The sequence below is a fragment of the Dermacentor variabilis genome, chromosome 5 (assembly GCF_050947875.1).
Source record: "Dermacentor variabilis isolate Ectoservices chromosome 5, ASM5094787v1, whole genome shotgun sequence".
In the NCBI taxonomy this organism is placed as follows: Eukaryota; Metazoa; Arthropoda; class Arachnida; order Ixodida; family Ixodidae; genus Dermacentor; species Dermacentor variabilis.
In genome coordinates, this window is record NC_134572.1 from 146,922,251 (window position 1) to 146,939,776 (window position 17,526).

The 17,526-nt window shown below is 51.5% G+C and overlaps 1 protein-coding gene across 3 annotated transcripts in view; it reads left to right on the forward strand.

Annotated features, from left to right (window-relative positions):
• Positions 1-6,991: 6,991 nt before the first annotated feature.
• LOC142583220 (nephrin-like) overlaps positions 6,992-17,526 on the forward strand; it is a 332,953-nt gene continuing 322,418 nt past the window's right edge. For all 3 annotated transcript variants that reach the window (XM_075693587.1, XM_075693589.1, XM_075693588.1), the window contains exon 1: positions 6,992-7,827. In XM_075693587.1, coding sequence (XP_075549702.1) covers positions 7,734-7,827 — 94 coding nt within the window. In that variant the 5' untranslated portion in view covers positions 6,992-7,733. The remainder of the gene's footprint in view (positions 7,828-17,526) is intronic.

Here is a 17,526-nt window from a genome sequence, read left to right on the forward strand (position 1 = left end):
CTGTCAAGCCCGCTTCGCGCAGGCGGGTTAGCACTGCCCGCAAGTGTGTCATATGCTCAGACCAGGATGCGGAGAATATCGCTACGTCGTCTAGATACGGTAAAGCGAATTCTTGCTGTCCCCGCAACACTTTATCCATGAGGCTTGAAAAACAGTATGGCGCGTTCTTCAAACCAAAACTCAACACTTTAGGACGGAATGTTCCCATTGGTGAAATGAACGCCGCATACCTACTAGCCTCTTCTGTAAGTGGAACCTGCCAATAACCCCTGACAAGATCTAGGGTGGAAATAAACTGAGCGCTACTAACTTTCTCAAGGCGCTCCTCGATGTTAGGGATCGGATAAATTTGATCCTTAGTGATGGAATTAAGCCTGCGGTAGTCGACGCAAGGACGAGGTTCCTTGCCCGGTACCTCAACTAAAATCAAAGGGGAGGTATAATCACTCTCACCTGCCTCAATAACACCGAGCTGTAGCATTTTCTTTACCTCAGCCTCCATAATATCGCTCTGGCGGGGTGACACCCGATACGCCTTGGATCGTACTGGCTCTGGGGAGGTAAGTTCTATATCATGAGTAAGTACCGAAGTCCTACCAGGCCTCTCAGAGAACAGACCTTGAAACTCTTGTAATAGCTGGTGTAGTTCGGTTTTCTGCTCAGGCGACAGCGGTGCTTTACTGATAAGGTCACTAATGACTTGACCGGTGTCTTCCCTGTTCGTCACTGAGCCTAGTCCCGGAAGCTCGACTGGAAGCTCTTCAGGAACGTTTATCATCATGCACACCACTGCTTCCCTTTGTCTATAAGGTTTGAGCAGATTACAGTGGTAAACTTGCTGTGCTTTCCGCTTTCCTGGCAGACTTACCACGTAGTTAACGTCCGACAGTTTCTGAACAATTCGTGCTGGGCCCTCCCACTGCACGTCTAGTTTGTTGTTTAGCGATGTGCGCAATATCATGACCTCATCGCCAACCTCAAAACGACGGGCCCTGGCTGTCCGATCATAATAAACCTTGGCCCTCTGCTGGGCCTTTGTCATTGCTTCACCTGACAACTCCTGTGCCCTTCTTAAGCGTTCGAGGAGCTTAAGCACGTACTCCACCACGACTGGGTCGTCGCCCCTACCTTCCCACGATTCTCGAAGCATGCGAAGCGGAGATCGAAGCGAGCGACCGTACACCAGTTCAGCTGGCGAAAACCCCGTAGCCGCATGCGGCGCGGTCCTTAAAGCAAACATCACCCCAGGCAGACACAGCTCCCAGTCAGTTCGATGTTCAAAACACAACGCTCTCAACACGCGCTTCATGACGGAGTGGAGCTTCTCAACGGAATTCGACTGTGGGTGGTACACTGAGCTGTGTAACAGCTTTACCCCACACCTTTCGAGAAAAGTTGTCGTCAAAGCGCTAGTAAACACTGTGCCCTGATCTGATTGGATTTCCGCAGGAAAACCAACTCGCGCAAATATGGACAGTAGTGCATTAACTATCTCAACTGAGCTGAGTTCTTTAAGCGGCACTGCTTCAGGGAACTTTGTCGCTGGGCAGATCACAGTCAAAATGTGTCTGTACCCCGTGGCTGTTACCGGCAGAGGTCCCACTGTATCAATAACGAGCCGTCTAAAAGGCTCCGTAATGATAGGTACCAATTTCAACGGCGCCCTCGATTTGTCCCCTGGTTTGCCCACCCGCTGACAGGTGTCACATGACCTCACGAAGTGGTCTGCGTCCCGAAAACACCCTGGCCAATAGTACTCTTGCAAGAGACGGTCCTTAGTTTTCTTAACTCCTAGGTGTCCGGACCACGAACCCCCGTGTGACAAGCGCAACAGATCCTGACGATAGCATTGAGGCACGATCAGCTGATCGAACTCCACTCCTCGGCGGTCTAGATACTTCCGGTACAGGACTCCACCTCTTTCCACAAAACGCGCAGTTTTCCTGGCGATACCTTCTTGGACATTGCAGCGCACGTTTTCCAGGCTGCCATCCTTTTTTTGCTCGGCTATCAAAGCCGACCGGCTGACTTTTAGCAACCTATCAAGTCCGTCTGACGTAGGCGTGATGAGCAAATCAGTAGATAGCTCTTCTAACTTTCCCGCGTCGGGCGTTTCCTCTCCAGTATCTGGCGCCTTTAACGTTACAGACTCAAGTTTATTCAGTTCGGGCGTGCTCGGAATATCAGCTTGCTGCGCCTCTGACCCTTTTTCGTTGTTTGATAACGTCGGCCCCGCAACTACCGCCTTTGCAGCGAGCTCCCGAACCTTCGATCTGGTTAAGGCCTGAACACTAGCTTCACCAAACAAAAGCCCCTTCTCGCGCAGGAGGTGATCGGACCTGTTTGAAAATAGGTACGGGTACTGGGGTGGCAGCATAGATGATACTGCCGCCTCTGTCTCAAGCGCTCCGAAAGGTCCTTCAATAAGCACTTTTGCTACCGGCAGACACACGCTATGAGCTTCCACGGCTTGCTTGATCCATGCGCACTCGCCCGTGAACATATGGGGTTCTACGTAAGATGGGTGAACTACATCCATCGTAGCTGCGGAATCGCGAAGCACTCGGCACTCTTTCCCGTTCACGAGGAGGTCTCGCATGTAAGGCTCGAGAAGCTTCATGTTCTCGTCCGTGCTGCCTATTGAAAAAAACACAACTTTTGGTGTTGTTTCCGGACACTGCGCCGAAAAGTGACCCGGCTTCTGGCACGTATAACAAACGCCCGCTCGCCTCATCTCGAACCGCTTTCTGCGTTCGGCTTCGGCTGCCGTCTCTTTACGTTTGGTCGGATTGCTTTCACTCGCATCCTCACTACGCGTGTCCCCCTTAAATCTCATGGGCGTGAACCTTGGCCTCTCAGACTTGGAGCCAAATTCACCCTTTTGACCGTCCTTAGCTCCGCGAGCTCGACGCGTCACAAACTCCTCGGCTAGCTCAGCGGCTCTAGCCACCGTACTCACGTCTGGCCTATCCAAGACCCAGTATCGCACGTTCTCCGGTAACCGACTATAAAACTGTTCTAGCCCGAAGCACTGCAGAACTTTATCGTGGTCACCAAACGCTTTCTCTTCTTTGAGCCACTCCTGCATGTTCGACATAAGCCTATACGCAAACTCTGTATATGACTCACTTTTGCCTTTCTCATTTTCCCGAAACTTCCGACGGAACGCCTCCGCAGACAGCCGGTACTTTTTTAGCAGACTCGATTTTACTTTGTCGAAATCCTCTGCCTCCTCTCTATCCAAGCGAGCGACTACGTCGGCCGCCTCGCCGGGTAACAAAGTGAGCAAGCGCTGTGGCCACGTTTCCCGAGAGAACCCCTGCTTCTCGCACGTTCGCTCAAAGTTAACCAGGAACAAACCAATGTCCTCTCCAAGCTTAAACGGCCGCATTAGGTCAGTCATTTTGAACAATACGCGTTCTCCTGCACCGTGTGCCTGACTTCCATTACGAGCGCGTTCCATTTCTACCTCAAGACGCTTCATTTCCAAAGCGTGTTGACGGTCACGCTCTTCTTTTTTCTCTTGTTGCTCTCGCTCTTTCTGTTCTTTACGTTCGCGCTCTTCTTTTTCTTTTTGCTCTTTAAGTTCGCGCTCCTGTCTTTTTGCAGTCTCTCTCTCTTCAATGGTCTCAAGGCATTCCGACAGCTCGTCATCCTCAGCCTCTAACTCAAGAATAGCCTTTATCAGTTCTGGTTTTCTTAGTTTGTCTGAGACATCCAGACCCAACTCTCTTGCAAGCTCCAACAATTTCGGTTTGCGCAACGACTTCAAATCCATGGCTGCTCTGAATGCTGCTTTCTCTACTGCTTACTATTGTCTTGCCGCAAACTAACCCGGCAGCAACGACAACCACAATTACCAGCTCTGTTTCTGACACTAACAAAAAGCCTGGCAAAGCTCAGAAGAAGAAAGTCCCGCACTCACCAAACCTCGCAGGCAGGAATTCCGCGCAGTCGTTCCGCTGCAGGCAACCAGTCGTCACACAGGGCTCGTTGCACTGCTCCCGGATCGTCGTTGAGCTGCTCAGCATACAGTCAACTGCATCTCTTTGCTGCTGGCCTCCGTTGTCGCGATCTCACCGCTGGCAACCAGATGTTTGGATCTGTCTGCTGGTACGATCTGTTGGGAACTCGGCGCTGACGCCCGTGGTTGTACCTGGGTCGCAAGCCCCAAGGGTAGCGTTGGCCTGGCGGCCTGGGGTACAACTCGAAGCATCCGAAGGTCCCGGCAAAGCATGAGTCGACTGGTAACAACGAAACAACTTGTTTATTTTAACATCGCAAAGAGTTGGCGGTCAGGTTGACCGAAGTAGAGAGACGGGAGAGCACTTCACTCAACAGAAGAAATCGGAGCCCTTCTTTTTGGCGTCCGGGGGCAGCTGTTTTTATACTCTCGCAGTTGAGGGCAAGAAGGAACCCCTCAAAAGACGAGCACGTGAATGTACAATGGGCTAATGGTGACGCACACTGTCGTGGCGCTGCGCACGATCTCGTAGCACCCTGTCGTGGCGCTGCGCACGATCTCGTAGCACCCTGTCGTGGCGCTGCGCACGATCTCGTAGCACTCTGTCGTGGCGCTGCGCACGATCTCGTAGCACCCTGTCGTGGCGCTGCCGGTCGGACACAATGACTGTAATGAGAGGCTGGTCCCTGCTTTGGCATCGCCTGTTTCGGGCACAATGACTGGAACGAGATCCCTGCTTTGGCATCGCCTGTTTCGGGCCCAATAACTGGAATGAGATCCCTGCTTTGGCATCGCCTGTTTCGGGCACAATGACTGGAATGCGAGGAGGATCCCAAGGCGGTCGCATCGCCGCAGACGCGCCTGGAAACACCTGGCGATGAGTGTTGCGGCGACGACGATCGGGCCAAAATGTCTGCCGCCCCGCCGCAGTCGCGCCGGCAAAACCACGTGTCGCAGGCGAAACGCAACAAGGCAAATGAAAAGCTTGACATTACACCCGCTAAACGACCTTCGTCACGTCTGAATAGACTCTACTATTGGGCTGCGTCAGATTCAGAGTCTTGTAATTAGTAGCCGTTACCGTATGCGCATTCAGGATTTGAGTCACTTGGCTTTGACGTGAGTCAGTTCAGTTTGACGGCTCGATGCGCGCTGTCATTGAAAATAAGTGCCCCCCGCTCTCTCTCTCTCTCCCCGCCTTTTCTTTCTCGATTAGGAGCCATTGTCACCAAAAGCACCCGAGAAAACATTAGTTCCTCGCATTATCTCCGTTATGCTGTACATATTCGGTCGACGTTAGTCAGAATAAATTAGCCCGGAACAATAGGCCGCCCTATACCGAGGCATTAATTTGGTGCGCGTATGCCTTTATTTTGCATCATCCTTCAGTTATCGCGCTGTACGCTGGCCGCACATAGTGCAAATTTCGCGTGCGTTGGAAGCAGCAGGGACAGCCATGAAATTTTAACGGTGAAACACGTTAAAAAGACACAAGTTTTTTTACTGAAAAAGCAGGAAAAGCTTTCAGCAGACTTCAGTAAGAACTACGTATTCGCGCCAATAGAAAACATTGCTGAATTTTTCTTTCGCGATATGAACTGCCGATGTGCGATCATTTGCCCATAAGATGCACGATAGCTTTCTCCTTTAGTCAGGCACGCTAAGTGATCATACTACAACACTCTACCTTAAATATAGTCCCATGTTCCGCTGCTACGCATTTCATTGACCTTATACAGAAGTTAAGAAAATAGCTTCGTAATTGCTCAACTTACATAGCAAGCAAACAAACGCAGAACATTCGTCTGAACGGAGGCAGTGCTTTTGACGTGCTTGGAAAGTGAAGTCCGTTGTAACGCGCGCTCTAAGGTAGAAACAAATAATGCCCATATTCAATAAGAAAGACGATGCTGTACTGCGTGAACTTTCCCCGAAACTCACTTTATTTGCGTTTCCTTCCTTTTCTGGGTAGTCAGTGTCCTTCGCAACTGTTCTATTTCTTTCTTTCTTCCTTTCTCTTCATTCCGGTAGAAGTCGTCGAAAGCTCTGCAGGCTGCGGGAAATCGCCATGTCATAGAGCGTTAACCCGAGAACGCCCGTGAATAGGACAACGACAAAGGAATGGAGCGGAAGGAAAGCAAAAGCCGATCTGAGCGCTGAATGGGGAAAGTTCTTCGGTGTTCTTGACGTACGCATCCTCCCATTCTTCTGTCTTTTTTACGCCAACCGAGAAACGTTGGAACGAATAAATCTGGGTGGCTGGCCGCTTTGAGACGTCTTTATTGCTGCTGCGGCCACGTGTGTATTTCCATTTGGGCAAGGCGCTTCCTGATGTTACGAACGCTTCATTCTCGCCCGAATATTTATAGCTGACGCCGCACTTCCTAATCTCTCCACGACTTTCGCATTATTTCGGTGCGCCACATTCGTAGTAGCCCTTACTCTCTCTCGGGCCCTGAGTGCTCCTTTCTTATGCCCCCAGTACTTACATATCCTGGTTTCCCACGAAAGTGGCAGAACCGATGTTGAACAACAGCGTCCAGCGATCGCACGGTCTAGCGATCCAGTAAAAGCAGACCTGTCTATCCTACCGCGCTTTCGCTCGTTGGCTCTCTAGTGTGCAATTGTTTTTTACCACACCGATGCCTCTGGATGGCTCTTTGGAGGTCTTCGCCGAGCCGCCGTGCTTACTATGGTACGCAAAACAAACACGCGCGTCTACGAAAACCGCAAGTGCCTACGAAGATAAACAATTGCCGGTCTCCTCACAAGAGGACGAGCAGGTGAGACGCTGCTGGAGTGGCAAGAGGCAGCGCCCCTTTGGTGCCGGCAGCCTCTGCGAAGAGACGGTCGAGGGACGAAGGGAGAGGGGACGCGCTCGAAGCCCACGGGGCCCTTCTGGTGCACTGCCCGCACTCTCCCGGCGTCGGCCGTGCGGTTGCCGGAGCTTGCCGCGGGAGGGCGCCACGGGCCTTGCCGAGCGGAGCGCGCCGCCGCAGCTCGGCTCAATGGGCTCCGTGGCCGCGATCGGAGGAACAACAGCGCGCCGCCCGCTGCCGCCGCTGCTGGCATTCCAGCCGTCCGTCCAGCGTTCCAGCTCCAGTCTCTCCGGTTGCCCGGCGGCGCTCTGACCCGAGGCTCGCACGCCGAAGGGCTCCCCGTCGCGGCACACACACCCGGGCCGCCTCGCAGCAGCTGACTTCTTTTTTTTTTTTTCTCTCCCTCTTTTGCGCGCTGCGTTCGACGTGTTTTGGCGAACGCAGCAGCCCGGCCGGCGTCGTCGCCCCGACGGACATCGCGCGCGCCTCAGCGGTGCCGCTCTTCCCCGCCGGGACCTGCCCACGCGGTCGTTCGCTCGCCCTCCACGAGAACTCTTCTTCGAGCCTGAGGCGTCGCGAAGTGCTTCGCGCGTTGGATGCGCTCCGCGTTTCTCGTGGCGCTCTTCGTCGCCCCGGCTGCTGTCCTGGCCCGAGGCTTGCGGGTCGCTAGCCGCCGCCGGAACAGCCGCTCGCAAGTGCGCGTGTCGGCGCGAGTGTGAGTGCGTCGCGCGTTCTCCTTCCACTGGCTCCTGCGGTGCGACCGGGAGCCAGCGGCGACTGGTGACCGCAACACTCTTGCGCGCGCTATGGTGGTGCGTCGTCCGACTGTTGCCCGTGCGCGACAAGCGGCGAAGACGACAGCGACGTGCCCGTGGCGGTTCTGAGCGCGAACTCTTCCGAAGCTTGGATACTCCTCGACGGGACATTCGAGGACAACCAGCACCGTCGCCATGCAGTGCCGGAGGCCGTCACCTCGTCGGCGAAACCCCCCTGCGGGCATGATTCTACGCGTCTTCGCCGGGTGCCTGGTCCTGGTTAACACAGGTCAGTAGTTTTGCTGCTCGATGGGAATCGCTCGCTGCGCTTCGCGGCCGGCCTCTTGTTGCTTCTTCGCCAGTCGTCATGCGACGCGATCGAATTGCCGACGTTCACTCGTGAAGCGATGCGAAGGAGGAAAGAAGCCCGTCATGTTCGAAAACTGCGCTTCCAAAGTACGGCTTTCTGCGCCGAACGCGTTCGATTGAGCAAACTTACGGTGAAACCGCTTCCTCAAAGCGGACGTACTTTTTATTTAACTTCGAATTGTGTCGAACGGCCCACCAGCGCGCGATCGCCGCAGCTTTGAAACACATTGCTTCGTGCCTGTGCGCGCACTTTTCCGCACGGCTTCTGTGATTGCAGGTGAGAGCGCGCTGCATTGCGGTGCGCTCTCTCCATCGAGGTGCGCAACGCATTTATGATTTCATCTCTACTTGACTTTCTGGCGCTGTCGGAGAGCGAAGTGCAATTTTTCTGTGGGTGTTCGCATTCTGGCGGTTTACTGCAGTTTCTGTTTGCTGGCCAGGTAGTGACGTGAAGTCCTGGTTCGCGTCAATCGTTGCTTTTAGTGGTAGCTGGGGTGCGTGCTGCTAGGAGTGTTTCAAAAGCGCGCGATTCCGCAGATCGCAGCAGGAATCTTGGGCGACACCGTTGAAGCAACTACTTTGGCTCTGCAGCGACGACGGCAACGCTTTCGCGTGTTTCTAAACCCTGTCGCAAACCGTCGTTGAGCAAGCAAAGGCTGCGTGGAAACTCGATTTTTATGAGCTCGTTGACTGCGAACGTGCTAAATTGCCTCCCTTTATTTTTGTTTCCTTTGTGCAAGCGTCTTGCTTCGCGAGGGGCTGTGTTTCCAAGCGGGCGTTATCGGTGTTCTTGCAGAAGTTCATATGTGGCGCTTACGTACGTGTATAAAGCACCGTCCATAACTTCCTTCGCTTCCCTGTGTGACAAACCTTGCCCGGTGTATGTGAAACTTTATCTCCGTGCCTCTACGAAAAAGCGAATAGACTGCATTGAGGCCAAGGTACCTTACAAGAACAATAGTTCTTCATTTGTAGCGCTATTCTTTTTTTTTTTCCTTTTCTCGACGACCTGCTCCTAAGCGCCGGTTGATGAAAATCGTTCATCCTCTTCAGAGCTTTAGCGTAGCGACGGGCAGCTGTGCTATTTCACCTCCCGCTTAAGTTAAGCTTTCATAATCTCTTCTTTTCCTCATATACTTCTTCTACAGATGGTCTTGCTGAAGTATTCCCAAGTGTGTAGGACGTTTTGAAAAGCTCGTCGCTCGCTGAAATGGTCGGACTGTTGTGGAGCTGGAGAGCTCGCACTTGTTTTTGGGTACCGTTTAATGCTTGACGTAATTTCGTATTAAGCGACATTCCTGCGTGCGCCTTGAAAGACTCCTTGCCGTTATTTCACAATGCGAGAGCAGTTTAAAAGCTCGAAACTACGTTCGCTGTTTCCGTGCGTCCTTTTTATCGTCGCGCCGTCGCCATCATTCATCATCTTGTCCGCTACCACACTGCGAGTGAAAACTAATTTTTTTTTCCCACCTCGGGAAACTGGCCCGGAAGTACCGCTTAATTGCAGGAATGCTGCAAATTCTGTATTCATTTTCTTTCTTCTTTTTTTTTAAGTGCGTGCGCCCTGGTTAAATAGATTAATTTTACATAATAACGTTACACTGAAAACGCAGTAGATTTGCTCTTTCTCTACGTTCCTTATAGGTTCCGCTTCATCGGTGCAGGAATAATTCTTGCGCGATGCATCTCAGGAAAGGAGCATGTTCACTTGCGTCTTCGCGGAAACTGCGTGAAGAGTATGCGCGCTAAGTCACTGCTCTATATTTTCCCAAATGCTGCGGTGGCGTGCTCGAGCGCACCAGCAGCTTCACACCGTTAACAGGTGCCAATATGCGCTGTAACATTCGTTCACTTTTCCTTTGCCATTTCGTGTCAATATGCACTGTAAAATTTGTTCACTTTTCGTTTGTCATTTCGGGAACGAATATTTCTCACTGCACTCCGGAAGCTATACCTAGGGAGTGAGTGTCCTTATTTTTTGTTTTGTTTAATCTTCGTTATCTTTGTTTGATGCACGTAATTTTTTTTTCAGCACCATATCGATATACACCTATGGTTAACCAACAGTTTTCTCCCATGCCAGCGTCACGACGCGTTAAACCGTCAGTTGCCGGCACTTTATTAAAGTTATTCCTATCCTATCCTCCCATACTTTCGAAATCCAGAAGTCATCAAACCTTCCTGTACTAGCACATATGGATATGTGGTATTGACATCGGTCTTGCGCTTACATCTCACCGCACAGGGTCGCGACCAAACCGTTCACTTGCGATCGCGAATGAAAACAGCTCTTACGCGCATTATCTTGTTTTGCGATAGTTGGTCACCCATAACTTGGCCACCTATCGGCGCAGAACAGACGCTGACAAAAAGAAGATATATATATATATATCCTCCGTTCTAAAAACAAATTTATCTTCATGATGCGCACGATAACATTTAGGTTGGAGTTCTTTTTTTTTATTCTTTCGTTAACGTCGTATTCGTCCGACACAGTAGTGCCAGCTGTGGCCTCGGAGACGCGTGTGCAGATGCCACAATATATTGGAGCATGCGTGGCTCGTAGAATCCCGCACAAATCGCTGAGCGTGAATGTCACGTGATAGATTAGTAGCCATGGCTCCTCCGGCTGCCAACTCATTGTCCCAGTACCTCGTCGAACCTCCACTGGAGAATAGGCGTGGGTTTAGATGTCCATAGGCTGTGGTGGCCAAAGTTTTTTTTTTTTTCGCCATATGGTGCGGGTAAAGCTGAGAGTGAGGAGGTGACCCGATGACGACGAAACGATATGGCGTCGCGCTGCGACACTATGACGTCGGCCACAAAAAATGTCCGGACGGACAGGCGCAACAACCTCAGTTTGGAACTTTTGCAAACAAGGCGATCGGGTCTAGTTGGTGACGATACCGTATTTGCAGCAGCCAGCGCGAACTTGACACTGAAGAGATTTCACCCCCGTGGCCGGTCGGGCTCTTGATTGTTGGCTCCCGTGTCCGCCACGCAATTTCGCGCTTCCTGCAACCATGGATGTTTTTACGACTGCCGCAGTAAAAAACGCACGCACCAAGGCGCGGGCTCTAACGCGAGCAGTCGCACTTGAAGAACGCAGAAGGTCGCCAAAAGCTTCTGCACCCTCGCAAGAATCATTCGACCGCATTCCATTGATCTTCTTCGGTGGCGGGCAAGAACAGAAAAAAAAGAAGGGAAAACCATCAATCTGTGCTGGATAATCAGATGTCGTTTAACGCACTTGCCATTGGCACTCATTCCCGAAGCCAGGAGGCAGAGATAGAGAGCGAGGTGGCGGGGAGGGATGGTGGTGGTAAAAGAGGCAAGAAAGGAAAACGTTAGGTCGTTGTGTCTCGTTAAGGGCTGCAGCCTCCGGGCCTGAAGCCAATGCTGCTGCGGCTGCGGCGATTCACCGGCTCGCATTGCTTGTTTTGTGCTCGAGCGCTTCTCGGTCTCGGGCGTCGAAAGGACAAGCGGCAGTGCACTGGGAAAAAAAAAAAAAAAAAGCATGAGCGAGGAGTGGACGCAGCAGCACGGCATCCCTCCCCCTTCTCCTCCTCGCAGGCGCGGAACCGCGCAGGGAAGGAGTCTGCCGCCGATGCCACGGGCGGTTTGCGACGCTTTGCTCGCCCTCTGGGAGAACGGCGACGCGTCGCTCTTTCTCGTTGGCCCCGAACGTCCGGAATTCGGCGCCCACAGCAACGTTTCTAATTGGATCATCACGTGACGAGAAGCGCCAAAGGAGGAGGAGAGAGGAACAGAAGCGCCGTGGGCTTTGGCAGAAAGGCCGCCACCGACGACTTGCTCCGTCTCTCCTTCTCTCTCGGAAACACACGCACACTCACGGACCCTGTCGGAAGGATCGCCGCTCGCAGATTATAGCTACCGGTCTTGTTGGCAATCCCAGGGCAACTCGGCCGTTGCATGTGGAAGGAAGCGGGCAGCCAGATAGAAGATGCCCGAGCCGTAAAAGGAAAGAAAGGTACGTTCGATAAGAAAGGAACTTGGGCACACGTACCTCTCGCGAAGAGACTTCCTCCACTCCACTGTGGTTCTTGCGAGGTTAGCGTTAACTACGGACACATAACTCTGCACACGTTTTGTTCAACCCCCCTTCCCCGAACACAAACACACACACACACACACACACACACACACACACACACACACACACACACACACACACACACACACACACACACACACACACACAAAAGGTGCCTTTTTTATTTTCATGAGCTGCGGATTTACGCGCACCTCGTCCAGAAAACCGAATAGCGTTATGGTTTATTGCGACGCAGAACTGGTTACCGCACACTGACACGTTGCAGTTTTTATACGTATGGCGCAGCGTTTCCACACTAAAAGAATACCTGCTCACTGACACATTTGAGGCACTGGTAAACGTATTTAGGCTCCTAGGATCACGAGGAAACATTGCCAACTCTTGGCTGTGCAACATTGGGCCTCGAACCCCTATCTATCTATCTATCTATCTATCTATCTATCTATCTATCTATCTATCTATCTATCTATCTATCTATCTATCTATCTATCTATCTATCTATCTATCTATCTATCTATCTATCTATCTATCTATCTATCTATCTATCTATCTATCTATCTATCTATCTATCTATCTATCTATCTATCTATCTATCTATCTCAAAAGTAAAGCACTCCACGCGCCCGACTGGAATCTACCGATGCGTTCTTGAATACGGCGCTACCCGCTGTCGGACACGCAGTGTACAGGTGTAGGTAAATGCCCCGCGCGTATCGGTGATGTGCGACGAGAAATTTTTTGTCCCGCAGCTCACCTTACCGCGAGACAAAAGACGACGCGCACGCAGCTGGCGCGTGTGAAGCCGCCTCCTGTGCGCGCACGAGGTGTGCAGCGTAAGCAGCGCTCGCGTTGTATTATACGCATAAAGGAACCGGTTGCCACTTCTCGAGCGGGGATTTAGCCCAAGACAAACGACCCCGTCGACGTCGTCGGCTTTGGGCAGGGCTCGCCGCGGCGCTTGCATTTCGCTCGATTACTCTCATATGGGAAAAATGAAGCCGGACGAGAAGATTCCGAGAGAGAAGAATTTACTGCCCCCCCTCCCCCCACCAAATCCTTCGTGCGCATCCTCGGTTCGTTCGAGAAGTGAAGGCGCATTTCGCGGCAGTCTTTTTTTTTTTTTCAAAACTGGCAGCCCGCCGCCGATGAGCCAGGCACCCGGGCCGTACGCAGCCTATCGGGTGCAGGTGTCTCGGTGCAAATCTGGCGCATTAATAGCGCGAGCGTATTTCTGTCCCGTAATCAGGCAAGGAGGGGGGGGGGATTTACCGTTAGTTGATTTTATTTACTTTTGGGCCGCCGCGCGGTGGCGTATAAGCCTCGCTAACGAGCCCATCATTTCCGGTAACTACACAGGGACGCGGGACACGTGAGGCGGTTAACGAGGCATTGGACACGGCGAGGAGCCTAGCATGTGTAATACGGTAACGTCGCGCTGCTGTCGTGGCAGTGGCGCTTCATTGGAGCGCCGGTCGTTTTACAGAGCATGGCTCTTCGAATGCTCATCGAGGTAGCGCTCGTGTTTCACGTTTCCCATCCCTATATGCGTTTAGGGCTGTATGGGCACAAACACCTCGCGTCGATCGCTGTGCATATCGCATTTCTCGCCAAACACCAGGAGCAGCGGGTCTCGTCGTCAGCGACGCTCAACGTCTTAAAGACAGCATCCCTCAGAAACATGCAACACACACAATCATTCACTTCTTATAAGAGGTGACAAAATCGAAGCTGGTGAACCAGCCGTGGGACTTTGGCAAGAAAATGCAGAGCAGTCTTACGGTTTTAGCGGGATAACTATGCAAGAGCAAAGCGAGAACGCTTGCCCGTCTTGTAGCGACGATAAATAATGCTTTGGCCGTTAACTGCTCTGCATCTCTGGGTGGTATACTTTTGCGCCTCTTTTATCCTAATCTTGGCAATCTTTCGAGTCCTCTGACCAGATCTGTTTTAGCGCCAACTGGCTTCACGCGTTCTTTGATGGGAACAGCAAATTATTATGCCGTCACACCAATAGAAACAATACTTGCCCATAGAATTGAGAGAGAGAGAGAGAAAGAGAGAAAATATAGGGAGGGTAAACAGATTGGAGTTTCGGGTTAGGTTACCCTCCACGTGTCTGCTGGAAAATGAGTTTAGAAAGTGACTGAGCATGCGACCGGATATCAGGAACAACTGATAGGCAACGCGCAAAAGTATTGCGCGTGTCATCGCTATACCGAGTTGCTGCGACGTAATAATGGACGGAAAGCCGCGGCCCTATTCCACATTGCCTCGCTGTACACGCATTCCTGCACTCAGACAACGCGCGCGCCCGGGTGCACTAAGGCAGACAGCCGCCCTGAAGAAAGCGCCGAACGATGTTTTTTCTTTCTTTCTCTTTCTCTCATTTTTTCTTCTCTCTCTTGGTGTTTGTACAAGCACCGTTACTACATTTGTCTATTTCTGTATAGGTATCGATTTTAATATCCAAGATACGACTTGCTCCAGCCGGAAAGTAAACAAGAAAACGCGTCCACTTTATTTCCTCGCTATCAAAGAGAGATGAAAGGGGCTCCTCTCTTTGGCGAGCGCCCTCCGGGTTTTGCTTGACGCGTCCTCGAGGCAAACATTTCTCCAGAGTGAGGACCGCCGCCAGCCGTCGCGGTAATCGTCATTACTTTAAACAGAGCCGCTCGCACGCGCACGCACGCACGCACTTTCAAGAGGGGCGGCTCACACTCACGGCCCAGAAGGAAACACTTGGCGCGGCTCCAGAGGATCTCTCCAAGAGCGTCGAGCACGCTTTCTTGTCTTCCGTGGATCCGCGCCTCTTCCCCGTTCCTTCCTCTCCCCTTTATTTCCTCTCGCTTCCTCCTCCTCCGCCACGCACGCTGCCGAGGAGGACGCCCGTTTCCGGAGACGTAAATCTAATTTATTCCACTGATTCGTTCCCGCTTTCAACCGGCCGTGCATTTCTATCCACAGGCACAGACACGCACAGACACACGCACACAACGTCATGACTCCCTCCATGTAGAAGCAACGGCAAGAAGGACACAAGTCAGCCTCGTGCTTCTTCGCGCAGAGAACAGCACACTCCCGTCAGGGAAAATGAATAATGCTTGTTTCGCGGCTTGCCTTTATCTCTTCATTCTGTATTTGCCCATTCACAGGGCGCGCGCGATAAGGGAAAACTAATCGGAGTGAGCGACGATGTGAGCCTTGTTTTGCGAAGAGCCACCGCGGAGGAGGCGCTACGGTATTGTGCCCCCTCTCCACTCCCGTATCCTGCACTCACCCGTTACAAATTGGTGCCCCAAAGATTTCTTTCCGATTTGTAGCATAAACAACACCTGTTTGAGGCGTGTTTGGCGCGCAAGAAATGTTCTTCGAGCGACGTAAAAAGAATATCACAGTTTCGTCGTTAGGGTGAAGCAATGAATGCGATTGCAACATGTTAGAATATTATACGAAGTGGAAGACTCGTAACCGTGGTGGCAGTGTGAATTGAAGTAAACGTAAGCTGACGGAGTGAAAAAGGAGCTGTTGTGCTAGAAGTCCTCTCTTTGAATCATGCCATCAGACGATTTCAGCTATGTTTGTTAACGAAAGCCAACGTCTTTATTAGCGAACATACCACCACGTTTCGGTATCGGCTATGTTTCAAAACTCTTTCCTGGGCCGATCGCGGAGATTGTGCACAGCCGAATACATGAAATGACACCATTTTAGTGTTTAAGCTCAGTTATTGTTGCGTACGTCTTATATTAAAGTCCTAGGAAATCTAAGATGAAAGGCATGTGCTATAGGTGTTTTGTTTCATGACGTTTGTTTGTGGGCTGTCATTCTCAAAATTCTGAGGAATAATGTTGCCAAGAATGTAAGTTCTAGTACGAGCAGCCTTAGTGATAGAATGGTGCGGCAATATAACCCCCATTTACCGCATCTAATGTAGTAGGGCGTGGACTACAGCATACATGTACCTAAATATATGCTCAACCTCACGGCGACGGCAAATATTCGCTTGGAGTGTACATATAAATCTTATAACAATAAAATATTAAATAAACCAGTTCCCGCAATGCTTACACCTGGTTATATCGCGTTGAATTCCTGTGTGGAAACGATAGATGTAAACGTGTCCGGACATATCCTTTCAGAAAGACAATTCAATGTCTCTGCGGAGCGCTTCGATTATACTTCCAGTTCACACGTTTGCCAAGCGTCGGTCAGTATATGGAGCAGTCTTCTCTCCAGCCTGTTTGAGCGAAAAGTAAAAGTCCTTTATCGGGGGGATTTATTCCACATACATGACGCGGAAGGCCCTCTTGTTTTGGAAGAGCTGAACGCGAGGGCCGCAGCAGTCCAATAACAGCTTATGTGTTCACAGAGCAAGCACATGGGCCCACACACATGCACAGGAACGCACGCACATATTTACGAGATGTTCATTCGCTGGTTTAATCGAAGTGTAGTCCTGATACGGGTTAGCATCTAGAGGCCGATGAGAGCAATACTGCAAGCTGCGCAACACACTCCCATCTTGCAAAGTGCTCGCGCTCCGGTACAATGGGTGTTGTGTGCCATGTTGCGTTGTAAATGGCAAGTGCTGCCGAATGAAAGCACCGACTTCCCAGTTTCGTGCAGACCGTCAATTGGGCCAGCATTATGTAACGGTTCGCTTTGGAACCGGTTCGGTCTGGCTGTTACGTCTAGGTGACGTCACTCGGAGAAGGAGTGGTTGCCCTTGCGACCCTCAAGACCATGCTCGCCACCGCGCGCGACCCTTGAGCGAACCACTTCTCCGCAGTTCCTCTCGTAGCAGACGACGGGTTCCTCTCCAGATGATTGACAACCTGAGTGACGACAACATGCCTACCAAGGAGGACGACAACGAAGCGCAGGCCAATGGCGTTTGTGAGAGCGAACCGTTTCCAAAGCCAACCGTTACAGAATACGGCCCCTGGCAGCAAAGAAGGGCAAAGAATGCGCTTCTACGTTTCGCATCAAATGACTCGGAGGTGGCAGTTAGCCTTTTGATATTCGGACACTGTTTTTGCCTCCAGACATGTGTCAGATGCCGGACGTGTAGGCTAGCATGGTTTAACAGGCTAACTTAGTCATTAACTGGAGCCCACGCGTCTGAGCCAGACATCATGTCTTCACCGTTTCACTGAAGTGGACAATTTGAGAGATCGGGGATACACAGAGATTGAGTTCGTTGTTATGTTTACATCCCAAACCTCCACCCTTTACGACATCACACGCACTGTGTACGACCATTAAATAAGACATCCTTGCCGTGGTTTCGCCGCGGTGCCAGAAAACGGCAGCACGCTTGCGTAAATTCTACAGCCGCTGTTCGAACCAGAAATTCAGTGTCTGGTTCGAACAGCTGCACTACGAGCAGCCGAACCGCCGGCACTACAGGCTCTATTCCTGCGGCAAGGAGAGCTTGCATGAGATATTGGTTGGCGCAGACGTCTCCCAATCAATTATTCAAATTGCATCTCTCGCTTCCTGCCTTAAAGCATCGCATGACAGTCTTTGAGGCGTAGAGGCGCG